The sequence below is a fragment of the Perognathus longimembris genome, chromosome 14 (genome assembly GCF_023159225.1).
Source record: "Perognathus longimembris pacificus isolate PPM17 chromosome 14, ASM2315922v1, whole genome shotgun sequence".
NCBI lineage: Eukaryota > Metazoa > Chordata > Mammalia > Rodentia > Heteromyidae > Perognathus > Perognathus longimembris.
In genome coordinates, this window is record NC_063174.1 from 13325848 (window position 1) to 13348275 (window position 22428).

The 22428-nt window shown below is 38.9% G+C and overlaps 1 protein-coding gene across 1 annotated transcript in view; it reads right to left on the reverse strand.

Moving 5' to 3' along the window:
• Positions 1-3232: 3232 nt before the first annotated feature.
• Fbxo33 (F-box protein 33) overlaps positions 3233-22428 on the reverse strand; it is a 35604-nt gene continuing 16408 nt past the window's right edge. The window contains exons 2-4 of the mRNA XM_048362159.1: positions 8912-9022; positions 6567-7252; positions 3233-5264 (exon numbers count right to left, since the gene is read on the reverse strand). Coding sequence (XP_048218116.1) covers positions 4993-5264; positions 6567-7252; positions 8912-9022 — 1069 coding nt within the window. The 3' untranslated portion in view covers positions 3233-4992. The remainder of the gene's footprint in view (positions 5265-6566; positions 7253-8911; positions 9023-22428) is intronic.

Below are 22428 nucleotides of genomic sequence, written 5' to 3' on the forward strand. Positions count from 1 at the left end.
TACAATTGAAAAGAAACATTTAAATAGTTGTCCAAAGTGGTTGCAATTCGACATGTACATTTATGTGTCCGTGCATTCCGCCCTGACTTCTCTACCCCTGCCCCGTTGCCAATCTCAACCTCACTCACCAGCTTTTGTAAGTTTCATTTAACGGTTGTATGACTTTCCAGTTTGTAAATTAGTTGACTAATCTCTTCTTGGTGAACACTTAACATTTAAAGATAGTATAATATCTTTGTCCACTTTTTCTGGACTTAAGTTTTGTAGACTGTATTACTAGAATTTGTGTCAGAAGAAAATGTTCTTTGGAATTAGGTTCATCTTAAATAGACTTTTACCTGGGCACTGGTGGCTCACGCCTGTAATCTAGCTACCCGGGAGGCTGAGATCTGAGGATTGGGTTTCAAAGGCAGTGCGAACTACTCATGAGGCTAAACTCTAAGGATCCCAGTTCAAAGCTAGCCTGGGCAGTAAAGCCCTTCAGACTTTATCTCCACCGAAAAGAAGTGGAGCTGTGACTCAAGTGGTAGAAGGCTAGCTGTGGGCACAAAAGCTCAGGGCCAGAGCCCAGGCTCTGAGTTCAAGCCCTAGGATTGGTGTGCGCGTGCAAGCACACACGTGTGCATAAAGACATGCCTTTTAAGAGTTGGATTTTAGTGTTAGAGGCTATGAAACTGCATTGTGAAAATTACTGGTAACTTTCATGTGTATCTGTAGGTGGTTCAAACTTCACTTTTAAGTCGTTAGGAAAGTATGAAGCCCTATAATCTTTGTAAACTAACCTGTTTTTCCACACTTGCAGTTATTTTTTTTTTTTTTTACAAAATTTGACAGGACTAAAATACTACTAAAATAGGTCTCAGGTGGAATAGGAGAGCTCTAGCAACTTACTAGGGAATGCAGTTAGCTTGCTATACATGGTATAGGCTTCCTGCCTGTGAGACGGAAATTCAGCTCGGTTCGGTTGGGAAATGCACTGAAGGAATCGGCGTTCTGAGTGTCTCTGCCCAAGTTGGATGCTGCCAGGAGCACCACTGCAAGGCGGAACCTCAGACACCGGCTCCACGTGCCGCCTTCACTCGAGGCTGTTGGGGCCAATGTGTACTCGTGGGAATAGCTTCACTAGCAACATAATAGGTGTGGAAGGTGATGAGGAGGTTCATCGTTATTCTGAACTGTTTGTGGAAAGTCCATTTGAATTCACAAGAAATCTCATTTACTAAAGCTGTTAAATTTCACCTGTAATATATATATGCACATATACACATGTGTATATAGTGTGTGTGTGTGTATGTATGTGTGTACTGGGGTTGGAACTAAGGCCCTCATATTTCTCCTTACCTTTTACCATTTGAGCCATGGCCCCACTTTTTTTGTTGTTGTTGTTGTTCATTGGGGATAGTAGTTTCAGAAGCTTTCCTGTCCAGGCTGGCTTTGAGCTGGGATCCTTGTATCTCAACTTCATGAATAGTGCAGATTACAGGGATGATTCTCAATCAGTTGTGAAAACATAAAAGGTTTAACCAGTAACGGATTTGTTGCTGTTTCTTATTGGTAGTTTAAAAATTTGAAGAGGTTAAAACACTAGACAAGATTTGAAAGTTCTACACAGTTTTCTCTTCAAGTCCTTTGAATTTTTTCATCAACTATACAAAAAGACTTTATTGGTCCCAACTCCTTATATTTTCTGCCCATAGGCTGTGCAGTATCCAGAGGCTGGATGGGAAGGGCTGGTCCCTGTGTGCTGCTCACAGTGTGGAACTGCACTAGAACTCACGCTATTGCCTTCCTCATCCACTCTGGATCCTCAGAAGTTAGTTTCTGTATCTTTGTGTTCAACTGTAATCATTTTGTCCCTCAAAAACCACCCTACTGCCTCCCCAGCTTTTTTCCTGGAGTGGTGGGAGAAAGTTATCTATCTTTTTTTTTTTTTTTTTTTTTTTTTTTTGCCAGTCCTGGGGCTTGGACTCAGGGCCTGAGCACTGTCCCTGCTTCTTTCTGCTCAAGCCTAGCACTCTACCACTTGAGCCACAGCACCCACTTCCGGCCTTTTTCTGTTTATGTGGTGCTCAGGAATGGAACCCAGGGCTTTGTGCATGCTAGGCAAGCACTCTACCACTAAGCCACATTCCCAGCCCCCTTTCTTAACTTTCTTTTTTTCTCTTTTGGCTGTACTAGAGATGGACCTTGTGTGCATGCCAGGCAAGCACTTCAATTTCTAGCTTGAAAAATAAACTCAGATTCTAAATTTCATGCCATTTAGTAAACCCAGTCAAAGGCGATCTTGTATATCTTGTATAGCTATGAGGCTAACAGAAGCTGAGAATTTCAGTACCGATAACCGAAATCTTATTCTCACATCAAAGATTAGGAAGCTGAAGTGAAACAGAGTTTAGATGTTGAGCTTTAGTGCTACACCCCACCTTCATGTGCATGACCTTCATCTAGCTGTCTTTCCTTGCATATATATATATATATATATATATATACACACATATATACACATACACACTATATATTTTTATTTTATTTTTTTTTGCCAGTCCTGAGGCTTGAACTCAGGGCCTGAGCACTGTCCCTGTCTTTGTTTTTGCTCAAGGCTAGTGCTCTGCCAACTTGAGCCACAGTGCCTCTTCTGGCCTTTTCTATGTATGTGATGCTGAGAAATGGAACCCAGGGCTTCATGTATATGAGGCAAGCACTCCTGCCACTAGGCCATATTCCCAGCCCCCTTGCATATTCTAGGGAGATTTTAATACATAGTCATTCAAAGGACTGTGTCCAAGAAGGAAGGAATCAGTATATGGACTATTATTTCTGATCATCGATTATTCCACAAGGAAGCAATGCTAGAGTCAATCAAGGTGTGAATTAAGGAAAGAATAACAAAGAAGCTGTTTTCTTTGCTATCAATGAGAGTGGTTTGTCTCAAGAACCAAGAATGGTGATCACATCCATCCAACTAGAGCAATTACGGGCTTTGTGAAGTTATTTACTGGCATATTGAAGTATATTTGAACATATGGTAGAAAATTTTAAAAATCCATCAATGATGTGTTCTAAGTGTGCACTACACTTTTGAAAAACTAAAAATATCTATAAACGATTTCAGCTCTGGCTGCACCAGACTGCAATATCAGCTGACATGATGATATACAATAAAAAGATGATCACAGTTTATTTAATACTCAAGACTTTCATGCTTCCTATACAATAAACCAGATTTCAAGGGTCACTTTTTAATGCTTTATTCATTGATTAAAAGAATATACATTTAACATAAACCACACAACATCAGTCATCAGGTCAAACATTCAGCTGGTTTCCTTACAGTTTCTGTCAGGAGTTATTTTATCTGACCACATGTACAAGATAAAATCTCCCCACAGCTGGCATCCGCACACACTGCGCCAGGGGGTCCACACTACTGATGTACATATAAAACCCGCGTGGTGTGCGCTCCCTGGAGACAAAACGGTGCACACCTGTCAAAAGGTCCTTTAATAGAAGATGGTAAAACCATTTGTAAAACATAGAAACTTTTTCCATAAATAGAATCATATCTGGACATCTGTTGCATAAATTGTGTTTCCAAAGCTTACAATAGAGCAGCCAGGTCTCAGCACTGCTGGGCACCCGTGTTGGCTACTGACTTTATTATTGCAGACTGTCCTTTAACATTAAATGCACAACATTCGTACCACTTAAAACGGGGGTCAGGTGGAAGTCTCACAGAGACCACGTCTGTACCGCGGTTGCCCTGAACAGTTAAATTGGCTTTTAAAGCCTCTCAGATATAACAAGGTTTTAAAACATACTTCATGGAATGTTCTTCATGTATCATAGCAGCTCATACCTGTGATAGAACAAGCTTTCGGTTTTTCCTTCCTTTCCTTTACATTCACTATTCACAGTGAAACAGGTGCATGTTTTTTTTTCTTTTTTCTTGTTTTTAAATTTTTTTTCAGAGTTCTGAGGTTGCTGACTGAGCCACAGCACAGCTGTGTACCACAGGTCGAACTTCGACCTTAATATTACAATCTAGCAGTATCTGGCTGGCCAGACTGGGCCGGCCCCTGCCAGCATGTGGGCACTTCTTCATTTAAAGTCTATTCTTTGGCAGCTGACATGCGTGCTGACAGAGAAAAATCCAGTGACTCGTTGCTAGGGATTTCACGACTAAGGTTTGCTTGCAAGCATGTATGTTTACAACTCTGTACTGTGATTTTGTTTATGAGGTTTGATCCTGGAATATAGTTCCTTTTTCCTCTACTATGTGAAATCTGGGCTAAGAAGCTAACTTGAATGTATAATGTAATTGATAAATAAAATTATGTCAGATAGTTTAAAAAAATCTAACAATCTGAATATTCATGTTTATGTAAATGCATTTTTTAAAAAAGATTAAGCAATATTCTAACCTAGTACTATATGAAATTCAGAATGGTAATTGGTGATATCAGTTATTGTATAGGCAATGAAGTTAGAATCTTGGCTTTCTGTCAAAATAACTTATTTGAGATCACATCTCCCTGTCTATTCCAAATAAAAATTAATGAAATGGTATTGGAACACATAGATACAGTGCATTGCATACAAATCCACCAGGCTATGGATATATATATATATATACGTATAAAAATATTTTGGCTCCTGAGCTCTGAATTCTGACACATAAAGAATAAAAACGTTCAAAAGGCAGAGTAACTCAGTGAAAAACAAAGTTAGCCAGCAACCTCAGACAATCTTCGGTTGTATCATTAAGGGGTGGTAACAATTCCATTAACCGTGAAAGCCCTATACAGTGTCACTTTGAACTTCTTAACCAATACCCGACTATGTTCTTTGATCAAGAAATAGAATATATATAATTCTATAAAGCTAATACTGATTAAACACAGCACAAGGGAGTAAGTCACACTACTGAAAAAAAAAAACATAATAGGACCCTACTTGCATATGTAACCACAGGAATTGTACACTAAAAAAAAGTTAAATGTCTTCGCTGAAGCTTTGCATCTCTCTGTAAAAATGGCGGTTTGGTTCAGTGAAGACACTGAGTGATTCGATGTCCATGACTGCATGCCACGGCTGACTGAGGCCCAGGGACACCTGCTCAATGAGGTTATGCACTGGGTCTACATCCTGGTCAGCCAGTTCACCTTGGTCAAAATCAATACTTTCCTCGGTGACTTCAAGCACTCTTAGGTCAGAGCCACGAAGACGAGCAATGGCAATGAGGTTGTGCGCCCAGACTGTGTAACCTGCAAAATAAGCAGAAGACAAGATTAGCCTTTCCTTGCAATGGAGTTCTAGTTGGTCTCTTGGGTGAGTTAGTCTCCTCACTCCAAACTTCTCAACAAACTGTACATTTCTACCTCACTCTTTGGTCCTCTTCCCTTTAAAGGTGCCGACGCTGGAAAGGCAGGCATGGCTGTGCAGCCTGGGGCTGCGAAGGCTACAAGTTTCATCCTGTCTGCAAGACCACCACTGTAGGTGGCGAACTGTAATCTTATTCTGCTAGGCCATTCATTTAAAATTTAAAGCATGTATCTATAAATAAATTTGATAGCTTTGGATACTGATGTGTCACTAGGAACAGATTTTTACTTCATACACATGCATTTGTCAACAATAGCATGCTGACATTTTTTCACTTGTGAAAAAAAAACTATGGTGTTTCACACCCTAAAGTTATGAGGTGACAGCCTAAACTTTGAAGATAATAGCAAACTGTCCATAGTAAATAGTCAGGGGAATACTCAGCACCAACTACCTAGTAATGAAGTTATTCTGGAAGGGAATAAAAGGGAATAGATGGGGAACTTTATGTGTACCTCACATCAAAAAAGAGAAAGGCTGTCTTACATTAACTTAAAGAGTCTGACATTTCATCCCCCTTTACTTACCACTTTCAATACTGACCTATTCTTGCTGATACTTGGCCAAAGGATAAGACAATACCTGAAAAAATACTCCCATTCCCACACCCTACAAGCACAGGCTAAAAAATGTCAAAACTAAAGTAAGAATTGCAGTTTAGAACCAGCTGGGCAAACAAATTAAAGATACCCCCCCCCTTCTCTTCAAATATCCAGCAAAAAGTTGGAAGTGGAGGCATGGCTCAAGTGGTAGAATGGCAGCAAAAAAGTCAAACAAGAGGGTGAAGCCCAGAATTCAAGCCCCAGAGCCAGTGCAAAAGAAAAAGAGAGAGAAACATATATCCAATCAGTGGTTCATTTAAAAAACATCAGGCAAACGAACACATCAAAAGTTAGAATGTAAATGATTAGGCTGTGAACATAAAAGAAATTGCATTTCCCTTCTGTGTTAAGCTTTTAAGAGTTGTGCTTTATAGGAAATAAATTCACTACAGGTAGACACCTATGTTTTCTTAATTTCAAATGCCATCTTTGTGAAATACCACATGTAGAGAGGAGAAAAAAATCAGTACAGAAGCTGGAATAGGACACTCAGGGTTGAGGTATGACTTTGCCTTTGCCTTTTACTAGCATAAAATATTTTAGGTGTAACAATACCAAGTTATAGTAAACAAAATCACATACCATGAATTGCCAAAAGAGAGAGCTTTGTGCATTTCCATGCTAATAAAACCAAAGGATCTTCATTTCGGTTGTCACTAAGATCTGGAAAGCCAGATGTGTCAATCACATCATTCATTAATATAAAATGAGTAAGGAATTTATCATATTGCCTGGATATAAGATCAACAATGGCCCCTGACACACAGGTGATGTAGCTGTCAAAATGAATCCTCTCTAGTGGTATACTGGGTTTCAGAATCTTTAACATATCTTCACTCTTGATATCAAATGCCATCATGTAGACCCGAAGGCTGGGGCTCTTCCGTGACAGGGCTTTCCAATGCTCATCGTTTGGCATGTTGTCCAGAGACTTGTGCATCACAGAAACATTGTGGACCAGGAGAGACAGTCGCTGCAAAGGCACGTGGTTGCTATCGGATAAGACTCTTGCCATCTCAGCTGTAAAGTCACAGAAATCCAGGGCGAGGGAGCGCAGACTCCCAAATCGCTCGAGTTCCACTGCAGTGATCAGAGTGCTGCTACCGGGAATGTTGTTGTCCAGGAGACTCAGGTGCTCCATGGTGTGGGCGATAGAGTTAGAGAGAGATGACAGGGACGTTGATGTTACTATTTCCAGCATAAACCCACAGGACAGCCATTTCAGTTGCCTACTATTGCTCAGTATTTCTTCAAACAGTTGCTGAATTCTACAAGGAAAACATGCTGTAAGGGTTGCACCAAAACTTAGCTCAAATTTTTGAACACTGACTTAAAAATAGATAAGACAGTGTTCAACTAATTCTCATTATTTCTATTAAGACCATTCTTAATTTCACATGAAGAATTTAGGTGTACACACATATTAAATATATAGAAATATGTTTCTTAGCCAAAGAAAGAGCATTTTACACTATTACAGCAGACAAAAATGCTGGGACGTAGTTCAGTGGCAAAGTGCTTGTCTATCAAGTCCAACACCCTGGGTTCGATCCCCAGTACCAAAAAGAAAGGACAAAAAAATACAGTTTAAAAAAACCCCAAACAAAAAAAAGATAAAGGGCAAGTACAGTAGAGAAAACTGATATACAACTTAGGTACAAAAAAATAATAGTTTTGGGGCTGGGAATGTGGCTTAGAGTGCTTGCCTAGCATGCATGAAGCCCTGGGTTCAATTCTTCAGTACGAAATAAACAAAAAAAGCTGGAAGTGGTGTTATGGCTCAAGTGGTAGAGTGCTAGCCTTGAGCAAGAAGAAGCCAGGGACAGTGCTCAGACCCTGAGTTCAAACCCCAGGACTGGTTAAATTAAATAAATAATAGTTCTAAATAGCAACAATCTAGCAATTCACTTGATTTGTCTTAAAGATTTATAATGTGAATTGGCATGTATTAGTAAGGCTACTTTATAATTATTACATGTGGTTTTGACCATGTGGTAAAAAATACTAAAAAAAAAATCAGATTTCAAAAACAAAAAAATTATGTTCTTGTGTACACATCTGCTGAGAATTTCCCTCTCCTTAATTTTATGAAAATATGATTCTCAAAACACAAAGGGTACCCCAAGGAGTATAAGTAGTAATAATCCCAAGCCCCAAAAGGAAACATAATATGCTTCAGTAATAAAAATTTGGGCTGGGAATATGGCCTAGTGGTAAAGTGCTTGTCTCCTGTACATGAAGCCCTGGGTTTGATTCCTCAGCACCACATATATAGAAAAAGTCGGAAGTGGTGGTATGGATCAAGTGGCAGAGTCCTAGCCTTGAGCAAAAAGAAGCCAGGGACAGGGCTCAGGCCCTGAGTTCAAGTCCCAGGACTTGCAAAAAACAACCAAAATCAAAAAAAAAAATTAAGATTTTTAAAAGGCCATGTCTTTAGATCAAGCTGGGTGGCACAGGTCAAATGGATCAAGCATCCTCAGTACAACACTGATTTCTACATATCCTGAGCATTTATGATTTTCCTCAGAGATAGTCTCCTGGGAACCTTATGCCAGTCATTTACTGGCTGACCCCAGAGCTGCCTTATTAAGACATTTCCAGGACATAGCCAGGCGCCGGTGGCTTATGCTTATGATCTTAGCTGAGGCTTAGAGGGATGAAGTTTGAAGCCAGTCTAACCAGAAAAGTTGGACAGACTCCATTTTCAGTTAGCCAGCAAAAAAGCCCAGTTGAAAGTATGGCTCAAATGGAAGAGCATCACTGCTGGGAAGGAAGCAAAAGTGTGATGCTCTGAGTTCAAATTCAGAAATGGGGGAGGAAAATTAAAAAAAAGAAAACAAAGACTACCCTACCACTCGATTGTGTAATTTTTCAGAAAAAAATAAGAAGGATTATTAATATAATCCACTTTTTACTATGTAACTTACTGTTTAATTTTCTTGCCATCAGGGTCCACCTTGTTGAGGTATGTATTTGACAAACTTCCTTGCTGTTGTAGTACACTTATGTCTCCAAAAAGACTAAACTTCTGGAGGTTTCTATAAGAAAAAGACATTTAAAATGGCTTTTTGCATGATTAATACATAAAACATAAATATTGACACAGTAAAAATATGCAAAAGGGATATTCTAGAAAAGCTTCCCCATTAAAACTCATTTAGAATCTAAGTAAGAATGTCCAGAGCACTGCAAAGTCACATGAGTATAAGAGGTGCATTAGAGGAGATGACTTGGGTGTAAAGATTGGTTCAGAAATGAACTGCTTCTATGGCAATTAAAAAAACCCTCAATGTTGACATGCAACTTTTCATTAGTAATCACTATAGCTATCTGCTACAGCTTAGGGATTAGTAAGAAAATGATACATGAGGAACTATATCAGCTCTAAGTTCTATAGAGATATTATGATATACAAGGTTCTCAAACTACTTAACAAATACTCAAAAGTGAGGCACAAGCCTGAAGTTATCTTTTAAGCAACAAATACTGACTAAAATCTAAAGAGAACCATCTCCAATTTTATGATCAAATGTAAACTAATAGTCAATGAAGAGGAAAATTTATGTAAAAATCAATTTATATCATTTTAGGTATAAAACATGTTTTACTAATAGCAAAATATTAAGTAAAGTAGAACAAATGAGTAAAAATAGTAACAACTGGATAGAAATAGAGTCCATTTGTAATACAAAATTATGGATAACATAAATAAATGTATAATCTGCAAAAGTTAAGAAATTTAGCCCCCAGCCAGCCAGAGCTGGATGCAGAGACAACTCGTCACATGGGGGATGGGCTAAAACACCAAGGGAAAGTGAGTACCCCACAAAAGACCTCCCTCCCTCCCTCCCTCCCTCCCTCCCTCCCTCCCTCCCTCCCTCCCTCCCTCCCTCCCTCCCTCCCTCCCTCCCTCCCTCCCTCCTTCTTCCTTCCTTCCTTCCTGAAAACAGAATCTGGAAGAAAACCTTCCCCTACCCCGGAAGAACATCCTCTTTGATACTGGCAGAGAGCCTGCCAGAGCAGCTGGCCAGGGACATGGATGGGCGGAGAAGTGGTGACAAGAAGGCAAATCAATATGATATCTTTGCACCTCCCTCTCTGGTGAAAAAAATCCAGCCCAGGGAGAGGCAGCTCTGCCCAGGGGGAGGGAGGCTCAAGGGAGGTGGCCTCCACTCTTACTAACTAAGCACTCCAGATATACTACTGGAGCTCAACTTGCAGCTAGCTGGGCACCCTGGAATCACAAAACCCAAAGTCGGTAAAATCTCACTGGGAGGAAAAAAACTGGACAGACTGTTAAAGCTGAGTGCAGTTTCAAGCTGGACTTTAAGTGGCTGGGAATATAGCCTAGTGGCAAGAGTGCTTGCCTCATATGCATGAAGCCCTGGGTTCGATTCCCCAGCACCACATATATAGAAAACGGCCAGAAGTGGCGCTGTGGCTCAAGTGGCAGAGTGCTAGCCTTGAGCAAAAAGAAGCCAGGGACAGTGCTCAGGCCCTGAGTCCAAGCCCCAGGACTGGCAAAAACAACAACAACAACAAGCTGGGCTTTAAAGGAGGGTCTCAGGAGCTGGCTCCTCTAGGAAAAGCCACTGATTCCAGACACACCACAGTACAGACCACACTCAAGCTTGCTTGCAGAGATTCTAAGCAACAGAAATAGCAGTAATGACAGAACAGGACATCCCAGGCACACTGTAATCCTCATAGGGTCAAGAGAGATCAAGGAAAGGATCCTTAAAGCTGCCAGGGAGGAAAAAAGAAACCCAATTACTTATAAAGGAAAACCAATCAGAATAACTACAGATTTCTCAGAAGAGAGTATGAAAGCAAGGAGAGTCTGGAGTGAGGTATGCCACACCTTAAAGGCAAACAACTATCAACCAAGAATAGTGTACCCAGCTGAGCTCTCCTTCATAACTGAGGGACAAATAAAAACCTTCCACAGCAAGGAGAAATTGAAACAATATATCTCCACCAAACAACATAGAAGATACTCAAGGGTGTAGTACACATAGAAACCCAACAAGAAAGCCATCCATACTGGCAGAGAAATGGCCCCAACCAGAGAACCAAACAAATATAGTAAAAATTGACGAGGCACAGTCCCTACGAAGGCAAGAACCACTAAACAGCTCTCAGTCCTAGCTCTCCATACTAATGGACTTAACTCTCCAATTAAATGACATAGACTGACAAGCTGGATCAAAAAGCAAGATCCATCTTTCTGTCTTCAAGAGACACATCTTGCCCACAAAAGCAAACATATTCTGAAAGTGAAAGGCTGGAATAAAATCTATCAAGCTAAACGGCCCCCATAAATAGGCTGGAGTTGCAATCCTAGAATTAGGTAAAATAGGGTTCAAATACTAATAAAGGGATCTCTCCTATAGGAGATGGTTATATCCTCCTACAGGATCCTAAATAGCTACACAGGATCCTACAGGATCTACAGGATCCTAAATATCTATACACCAAATGCCGGAGTGACCAACTTCATCAAACAAACACTACTTACACAGAAAACACATATAGATCCAAACACATTGATCGTTGGTGACTTTAACACACCACTGTCACATCTGCATAGATAAACCTGGAAAACATCTTAACAGAGAAACCTCAGAACTAAATTGCATAGACAAACTAGACAACACTATCTACAGAATTTCACCCAGCAGCATCATAATATATATTCTTCTCAGCAGCACATGGAACATTCTCCAAATCTGTGCAAATTCAGAAATATTGAAATGATTCCCTGCATTCTCTCAGAACACAATGAAATAAAAGTTGAACTCAACACCAAAAACCACCATAGAAAATTCTTTAACTCATGGAGACATTGTTCAATTACCAGTGGGTCATTGAAGAGATCAGAACAGAAATTCAAACATTTATAGTTGACAAAAATACACAAAACACCAGCTCCTCTGAGACACAGCAAAGGCAGTATTCAAGAGGAAAATTTATATCTCTGTGTGCCTACATCAACAAATGGGAGAAAACTCAAACTAACAACTTAATGATGCACCTTAAACTCCTTGAAAAAGAGCAACAAGCTAAGCCCCAAACCAGGAGATGAAAACAAATAATTAAATCTGAAATAAAAGAGAGGCAAAAAAGAACCATAGAAAGAATAAAATAAACAGACCCTGAGCAAATTTGAACAAAAAAGAAGAGAACACACCCAAATAAAATGGGAGATGAAAATAGGAACATCAGGACAGATATAAGCAAGATTCAGAAATTTCTAAGGGAATACTTTGCAAACCTTTATGCTAATAAATTGGAGAATCTGGAAGAAACGGAAGAATTTCTGGCAAATACTGATATTACCAAATGAAACCAAGATCTAAACCAACTAAATAGACCCATAACAAGCAATGAAATAGAAATGGCAATAAAAGACCTCTCATTCAAGAAAATCCCAGTACCAGATAGATTCACAGCAGAATTCTATAAAGCCTTCAAAGGAGAAATCACCCCAATACTGTAAACTTTTCAGTGAAAGTAAAAGTGAATAATCTCTACCAAACTCATTCTATGAAGCTAGAATAACCCTCATCCCCAAACCAGACAGAAACTCATCAAAGAAAGTCAACTAGAGACCCATCTCTTTGATGAGCATCTACACAAAACTTCTCAATAAAATTCTGGCCATCTGGCTTCAACAACTAATCAAAAAAATCATATACTATGATCAAATAGGATTCTTTCCAGGGATACAAAGCTGCTTCAATATACACAAGTCAATTAATATAATTCAACACACCAACAGGAGCAAGGACAAGGACCACACGATCATTTCATAGATGCAAAATAAAGCATTTGATAAGACCCAACATCCCTTTACAATAAAAGCTCTGGAGAAGCTAGGAATTCATAGAACATTCCTCAATATAATAAAAGTTGTATATGACAAAGCTGCACCCAGCATTCTACTAAGTGGTGAAAATATAAAACCATTCTTCTAACAAATGATCAATAAAAATGAATGCTATTTGCTTTTTTCTTATTATTATCTTCAAGGACTTGTCACTTAACAAAGAAGTTTATTAGTACAATTTATCTTGATCCATGTCACTCATCCCTTTCAACATTCTCACCCAACCCTCCCCTCCCCACCTCCTTCTTGATTTTGTAGGATACACATTCTTGAATACATTCTCCTCCTCTTCTCTTCTTAATCGGCCTACAACTTTCACTTTGATTCCACCTGTTTCATGGTGTTTCATTTTGCTGAACTTTTGACTGACTTTCAAAGAAATTACACCATTTAAGATCCCCCTTGAATTTACCATATTTCAGTTAACGCATTTGTATTCACTTGCATACCACCCAAAGTATTTATGGAAATACATTTATGATATGAGCCAGTAATCCCAATTCCAGGTATCTACCCAAGAGAAATGAAAGTATGTATGTACATAAACAGCAGATGCAAAAGTTCAAGGCAACTACATTTATAAAAGGAAAAAACTGGGAATAGTTCAGATATTCAGCTAGAAAATAAACTAATCATAAAAGATTCACACAACAGAAAATTCCATAGCTATAAAAATAGTATTACTTATGCATACCACATATAATATGGCTTTATAGTAAAAGCATTATTAACAATATTTATTGCATGATTCCAGTGATAGAATTTTCTAGAATAAAATTTTAGAAAAATTTTGACGACAGTGTTCCATCAGTGGCTTCTTAGCATCTGTGATTCAGGTCAGGACTGACTATAGAAGGACATGAGGGAACTTTTTTCCTTGTATGAAAAAATTGTAATGAGTTGTGAACCAGTAAACATTTGATACTTCCTGCCTTAATATTTCCTCTTCTGATGCAAAATCAGGTAATTAAAAGGGCCAATCTCCCAATAGACATATGAAAAAATGCTCTACATCACTGGCCATAAAGGAAATGCAAATCAAAACAACATTGAGATTCCATCTCACCCCAGCAAGAATGTCATATATCAAGAAAACTAATAATAACAATTGTTGGAGGGGATGTGGCCAAAAGGGAACCCTACTTCATTGTTGGTGGGAATGTAAACTGGTTCAGCCACTCTGGCAAGCAGTATGGAGATTCCTCAGAAGGCTAAATATAGAACTCCCCTATGACCCAGCAGCCCCACTGTTGGGTATCTATCCAAAAGACCACAAACAAAATCACAGTAATGCCACCAGCACAACAATGTTCATCGCAGCACAATTTGTCATAGCTAGAATCTGGAACCAACCCAGATGCCCCTCAGTAGATGAATGGGTCAGGAAAATGTGGTACATATACACAATGGAATTTTATGCCTCTATCAGAAAGAATGACATTGTTCCATTTGTAAGGAAATGGAAGGACTTGGAAAAAGTTATACTAAGTGAAGTGAGCCAGACCCAAAGAGACATGGACTCTATGGCCTCCCTTATTGGGAATAATTAGTACATGATTAGGCAAGCCATAGCAGAGCATCACAAGGCCCAATAGCTATACCCTTAGGAACACATAAGATGATGCTAAGTGAAATGAACTCCATGTTATGGAAACAAGTGATATATCACAGTTGTAACTACTTTCAACGTCCTATGTGTATGTGTAGTTTCTATTATTGATGATGTTCTTGTATCACCTTCCTATGGTTGTACCTACACTATCTCTGTAATCTTATCTGAGTATATTGGAAACCGTGTTTACTGGTATTGGAAGTAGGAAATTCAAAGGGAATACCAAATTTGAGAGACACAGGGTAAAAAAAGAGAAACAACTACAAAAGCAATACTTGCAAAACTGTTTGGTGTAAGTGAACTGAACACCTGGGGGGGGAGGGAAAGGGGGGGAGGGAGGAGGGCATGAGGGACAAGGCAACAAACAGTACAAGAAATGTATCCAATGCCCAACGTATGATACTGTAACCTCTCTGTACATCAGTTTGATAATAAAAATTTGAGAAAAAAAATAATAAAAAATAAAAAATAAAAAAAAATAAAAGGGCCAATCTCAAGTATAACCAAAGATCATAGTATGATTCAGAGTACTAGGAATATCTGCATGTTTCACTAAAGAACTAAAGCGCTCCCCATAAGTAAATTGGATCACACATTTTTTTCCTGATCATAATTGTGGCTGAAATACAAATAGTACTTTGCCTTACAATGGCACTTTTTGTCCACAGAATACTTTACCATTATTTTTTCTTTTACCTTCAAAATCCTTGTTAAAGTAGTGAGGAAAGGAAGCAAGAATGGTCTGTTTTGCAGATGAGAAAACTCTATATGAACTTTAGATCAACTGGAGAGAACTTTTTGGAGTTACAGAAATGTTCTTTATTTCAATTGTGGTGAAAATTATAAAACAAAATCAACAAGTAAAAAATGAGTGAATTGGGTTGGATATGTAGCTCAGTGATAGAAAATATTTCCTAATGTGTACAAGGCCCTGGGTTCAATCTCCAGCACCACAAAAACAGTGAAAAAAGTGTTCAAAAGTTTCACAAGAAATGTACTCACTACCTTACGTATGTAACTGTAATCCCTCTCTCTGTATATGACCTTGAAAATAAAATTTTAAAAAGAAAAGAAAAAGGAGAAAAAAAGTGTTCAGTCAAGACAGAACATATAAAGTAGTGACTTAGAAAGCCATGGATTACATTAGGGAGCCATGACCATTTTCTCCCAAAAATTAAAAACAAAAGAAAATACAGAACTTGTTTGGTTATTTTGGCTTAAATTATCACCCATTTTGGGGGGTTGTGTCATGAAATTTAACAGCTGTAGCATATGCCTACTTTTTTTTTTTTTTTTTGTCAGTCCTAGGCCTTGGACTCAGGGCCTGAGCACTGTCCCTGGCTTCTTTTTGCTCAAGGCTAGCACTCTGCCACTTGAGTCACAGCGCCACTTCTGGCCATTTTCTGTATATGTGGTGCTGGGGAATCAAACCAGGGCTTTAAGTATACGAGGCAAGCGCTCTTGCCACTAGGCCATATCCCCAGCCCAGCATATGCCTACTTATTAGCTTATCCTGTTTTCTCAGAGTTTCTAAGATTTTTAGTATTAATACTATTAATGAGAACAACATTTTCAACTTTAAGATTATCCAAAGTAACTGATCTTAGAATGATGAGTTTAAGTTCCTCGGTGATTAGTTCATTTATATAAATTTAAGCTGTTATATATACAATTATAGATGTTAAAGTCAAGATTTGGAAAGAGAATAAATGAAAACTAGTGATAACCCTAACCCAAATGAAGTAAATAAATATAGCCTGATCATGTCTGTTTCATGACGATTATATACTTACAACCTGTACTTTATTTATCTTTTAGGTCTGAGACCAGGGCTCAACTTGGTACATAATGCTTTGCTCACTAGGTAACACTCTACCAACAAAGCCATGTCTACACCTCCATACACTTTACTTCCAGTTCTCTTTGCAATAGTAAGGATACAGCTCTGGACCTGCACACTAGTTATGTGCTTACTTCGGAGCTTCATCTGTGGATCTTTACCTACTATTTTTCAATGTCAGTATTATTCAAAGTCACAATGCAACATAAGGTTATATATATGGCAAAATGAGAACAAAAGTCAAAACTAGTGTATAGTTAAAATTAAAACCAATGTAAATAAAACATATAAAGAATACAAATACAGGGATTTATAAATTGTTAATCTGGAGTCTAATTTAGAAATGCTATATATGTAATTTCTGGGAGAAGAAGCACTAATTTCACTGGCTTCTCAAAGATTAAACACAAACTATCAGAAATACTGACATAGGCCTGCAGTCCTATAGGAATATTAAAAAACAACAACAATAAAACAAAACAATGGGAAAAGGATAAAGCTTAGCACAGTGGCCAGTAACAACACTTGTCCAGCATGCAGGAAGCCCAGCAGCTGATCCTAAGAACCACAAAAAATAAAGCAATACAAAGAAAGAAAAGAGCTACACATATGTCCTGGCTACATTTCAAATGTACTACATTTAGTACTGTATATCCTTATCCACACAGCTGCCAACTTCTAAAATTTATCTCCCTCCACATGTAGTTAAGAACGTACTTAACTACATGTTACTTAACTACACAGCCAATGACAAAAATTACTACTAGAGACTAACATAAGAACCAAAATTAAGTACTTTTTTGTTGGGAACAATACCAAACTTCTTTTAGGTCTATGACTCCAGTATTTTCCAATTTGCTGTGAAGCCTTCAAATTCTTTGAAAATGTTTTTTCTATAAAAAGCACTATTTACCATAGACAAGGTATGGAAACAGCCCAGCTGCCCCTCAGTGGAAGAATGGATCAATAATATGGAATTTTCCTATCCATTAGAAAGAATGGTATTATTACATCATTTGGATAGATCTGGAAAATTTATGTTAAGTGGAGTCAAGCCCAGAGACACAAGGGACACAAGTTTTAGCATATATGGAAGCTAGAACTAATTTATAAATGCATAAGAAACACTTATGGGGTTGTATAAAAGTGCACACCAATGTATTAACTGAAGTATACTATTTGCAGGAGAGACTTCAAATGGTGTGATTTCTCAGAAAAATTCACAGTCCAACAAGATGAATGCCAGGAAACTGGCATCGGAAAGGTGTGTGGGTAAGGCCAAGGAGGATAGACAAAGAGAAGAATTCAGTCATAATGCTCAGTGCATATCCTATGAAACTAATAAAACTGAGTGGAGGGGATGATGTTAGGAGGGATGTGAATGACCAAATGATCTCAAACAAGGTTTGGTGTACTTATAAAAAGTAAATTGCTGTTGGATAACTAAAGATAGTAAAAATGATCATGAAAAGACAAACAAAAAGAAATGTCATGTTCAATTTAACCTAACTCATACCTGTCAAATCAAAACACGTTATCCGTTATCTGGAGTTTCTTAAGTGTCTAGCTAAATTAAAAAAAAAAATAGAGAGAAAAGTTTTCCTTTTTTTTTTTTTTTTTGGGGGGGGAGGGAAGGAGAAAAAGAAAATTTAGACTAAGAAACATATCCACAAAGCAAAATTCAACATCTACTTGATAAGATTTATTTTAAAACCAGAAACAAAATCTACTTCACATCTGTATTTAACCATGAGTATTTAAAGACTGTTACACCTTGAAAATTCCCAGGAAATGTTTAAAATAGACATTTGAAAATCACCCGTTTTGCTCCACAATTCTCTAGAGATCCCCAGGGTCCTTTCTCGGACATTGATTCACAGAGGACCTGTTCATTTTGAGACTTCGGAGAGGCTGCGGTTCTTTAATCCATTACCTCACTAGAGAGACTCCTTCAAGATTTTAGCAGCACTTTTGTTGTTGCTGTTGGCTGTGGAGCTTGAACTCAGGCCCTGGGCTCTGTCCCTTTGAGCCACAGCTCCAGTTCAGTTTTCTCATGCTTAAATGGAGATAAGAAACGCATGGATGTTCCTTCGTGGGCTGGCTTTGAACTGTAATCCTCAGATCTCAGCCTCCTGAGTAGCTAAGGATTACAGGTGTGAGCCTGGCTCTTAGCACTCTTTAATGGCCAGGGTACATGCCCAGCAATATTATTTTCTCAACGGTGACAGAAACTTTAGTGTAGGATTCTTTGTGTGCATGTGTGTCTCGTGCACACGTGCTGGTACCGGAGCATGGCCTCAGGGACTTTGCCTCTCACTTGGCTTTTTCACTCAAGGCTAAAACTTGAACCATACTTCCACTTTCAGCTTTTTGCTGGTTAACTGGAGTCTCAGAGATTTTTCTACCTAGGCTAGTTTTGAACCACTATCCTCGGAGGTGTGAGCTTCCAGCGAGCATCTGGACATTTTGGTTTTGTTATGAAGTATCTTCCTTTCTTAACTACTGTCATTCCCAAGCTTCCTGACTAACCTCAAGGATTTCTTTCTTTTTTCTTTTTTGCCAGTCCTGGGGCTTGAACTCAGGGCCTGAGCATTGTCCGTGGCTTCTTTTTTGCTCAAGGCTAGCACTCTTAACACTTGAGCCATAGCGCCACTTCCGGCTTTTTCTGTTTATGTGGTTGGTGCTGAGGAATTGAATCCACAGCTTTGTGCATGCTAGGCAAGCACTGAGCCACGTTCCCAACCCCATGCCCTTTATTTCTTTTGCTCATTGTCTTCCTTTTGTTCTCTTGTCTTCTTTCAGTTTCTTCTTTTTGTCTTGGGGATCTTACTGACTTTCTTGTGGTGGTCCTGAGATTGTCTTTCGGTTTCTCCTCACTGCTTACTCAGTACCTTTTGTTCTTGTTTGGCAATATTTCCTTCTTACTTGGCAAGAAGCAGCTGATTTTCCCCTCAGCTGCCATTATGTGACCCAAGACAATGTGGAGCCTGTGGTTAACATTAACCCTAGGATTTCTCTGAACCATTCCAGCCAAAGCTTGGCCCCTCTGCCTACCCATCCTGAAGCCCAGGACTGCATTCCGTTTCCCTACCCCATACCCCACCTCAGAATTTCTTAAATAGCTTTGTTACAAAACAGTACTTGGCAACTCCTCAAAGAACTGTAACACATTTTTTTCCTCATATCTTCTCATGTCTTCTTAGATAGTTCAACTCTTGAACTGGTAATCTGGCATGTGAATAACCTTAATAATATTTGTCTTAAGTATTTCCTATTTTTGAACAAATGAAGTGTCTTTTCAGCTTGAATTGAGTAACTTTTGCATAAGAATATATTTGTCAATGCAAGTAAGTACAGTTTAAGTTGAAGGTTAAGTTGGGAAATGAATAGAAAGTTTACAGAATTAATAAACTTTATTAAGAAGGCAGTCTTATTATATAATAATATCAAAAGGGCCAGACTCCAAAGTTAAAACTGGAAAGAAAACTAAAAAAGCATCTGAGCTCCCTCCCAACACATCTCCTTTTAGATTCTAAGTTATTACAAAAAAAACGCACTCTTTATAGAGATTTTTTAAAAAATCTGACAAAAGCCCTAAAATTCACATACTATACATGTTTTGAGAAGGTGTAAGCATGTTTCCATGTTTTCACCTAATAAACAATACACATCTTTTCTTTCCAAATCACTGTCTAATGGTTGGGGCTGCCAGCAGACAAGACCACATTCATTCTCCCTGCTCAAAAAAGCATAAAGGATATTATAAAAACTACCACTTTGAGTCTTTGTTTTTTTTTTTTGGCCAGTCCTGGGGCTTGAACTCAGGGCCTGAGCACTGTCCCTGGCTTCTTTTTGCTCAAGGCTAGCACTCTGCCACTTGAGCCACAGCGCCAATTCTGGCCTTTTCTATATACATGGTGCTGAGGAATCGAACCCAGGGCTTCATCTATATGAGGCAAGCACTCTACCACTAGGGTATATTCCCAGCCCCCACTTTGAGTTTTAAACTCCCATTTCCTGCATGGGGAGCAGGACATTCTTTTCTTCTCTATTTCTCTTTGCTGTAACTTGCTAAACTAAAATAATCTTTACTAAGATGTTCTTGGGAGATCCTCCTTTTTATATTATACCCTGAAATTCTCTTCATGTGTGGATCTCAAGGACCTGTGCTATTTGTATGGTCACACTGTGGTGAATCATTTTAGGAGAAGTCTTATGTTCAAACATTCCACTTGTGAAGAGCAGAAGCCCCTGTATTTTTAGATCTCCAAGTTCCAAAGCCCATTTCCCCCACTGAGTAAATGCAAGATACCCTAAAAATTAGTGTGATGTAAGGATACTGGTTGTAACGTGGATGCAGAATCATGGACAGAATGATGGGAAGTATAAGCTGTATTGTAGAACAAAATGGAGGGGCACATACAGCTGGGAACTCTGGCTCCGCCTTTCTGAAGAGGTGGGATATTAGCTGTGCAACACAAGTGAAGGGCCTAGGCTTTGTCCTACAAGAAAAAATCATTTTGGCTTGACTGATTTTTTGTACTTTCAGAGCTCCTAGAGACACTTGCCCATGCCCAGGCCCCCACTGGTAGGGTGCCTCTGGTGTAAGAAGGCATTCAACCAGACTGCCCTCAGGCTTACTTGGAATTAGCAGCTTGAGGATGTTCCTGATCCTGATGCATCACTGAATCTACATATGGAGAACAGTCTTAGGAGTTTAAGCATGGCAATGCTCACAGCACTACGAGAACCCTGGCAGAAAATGCAGGGCAGGGCTCAGCCTGCAAACAGTTCTTTCTGGTCTAACCTGTTTGGTCTTTTGAGAGAAAGTGACTCAATTCACCCTTGGAAAAGCCTAGAAAAAAGGGAAGCATCTCCATCCTTTATCTCTTCAGTGAGGGAAAAAATATTACTTGGTTTTATTTTTTACATTCTTGCTCTGTAGATAGATTTGTGTTTTCCCTCACTGTTCTGTGTGTGTGCGTGCGTGTGTGTGTGAGAGAGAGAGAGAGAGAGAGAGAGAGAGAGAGATTGATTTGTGTTTGAACTGAGAGTCTCATGCTTGCTAGGAAGGCACTGTACAACTAAGCCACACATTCACCTCCTTTTTTGTGCTGGTTATTTCTAAGACAGGATTGCTTCCTATCTGGGCATACACCTGGATTGCAATCATTCTGTTATAGGCTTCCTGTGGTAGTAGGAATGACAGGAGCACACAACCATGTCTAGTTTCTTCCCACTGAGATGGAATCTCATGGATTTTTTTGTTAGAAACTGGCCTGATATGGAGATTCTTCCAATCCCAGCCTCCCATATACTCTGGGAAGACAAGTGCGTGCCAATACACCCAGATGTGGGTCGAGAAGGGAGTCTTAAACTTTTCTGCCCAAAGTGGACTTAAACCTCCCAATTTCAACTTTCCAAGTAGCTAGGATTACAGGCATAAGTCACAGTGGCTAGGTTAACTATTATTTCTTATACCTCCATCCCATATACTTTTCCTCTTTTTTTCTCTATCTTGTTTTCGCTTTTTTTCATGTCCTATCCCTTGCTTTGATATGTACTTATTAAAACCTGTATCTTTCCTAATTTTTAAAGACCTAAAATATGCTATCATTTTTCTTATTTTTACTGAGAGTATAGTTGATATTTTCAGTTGCTTTCAGCTACATTTAAATATCCCATTTACTTTTGAATTTTGGTATGGTGGTCTTCTCTCTCCTCTGTGTAGCAAAAATTGAGATCTCACAGAAAGCTGTGAATGACCCCATACAAAAGATACACATTTCAACTGACACAATTATAAAAATAACAAAAATGGAAATCTTTAAGAATAAAAAGATAAATCAAGTAAAAAATTCAGAGGAGGGGCTGGGGATATAGCCTAGTGGCAAGAGTGCCTGCCTCGGATACACGAGGCCCTAGGTTCAATTCCCCAGCACCACATATACAGAAAACGGCCAGAAGCGGCGCTGTGGCTCAAGTGGCAGAGTGCTAGCCTTGAGCGGGAAGAAGCCAGGGACAGTGCTCAGGCCCTGAGTCCAAGGCCCAGGACTGGCCAAAAAAAAAAAAAAAAAAAAAAAAAAAAAAAAAAAAAAAAAAA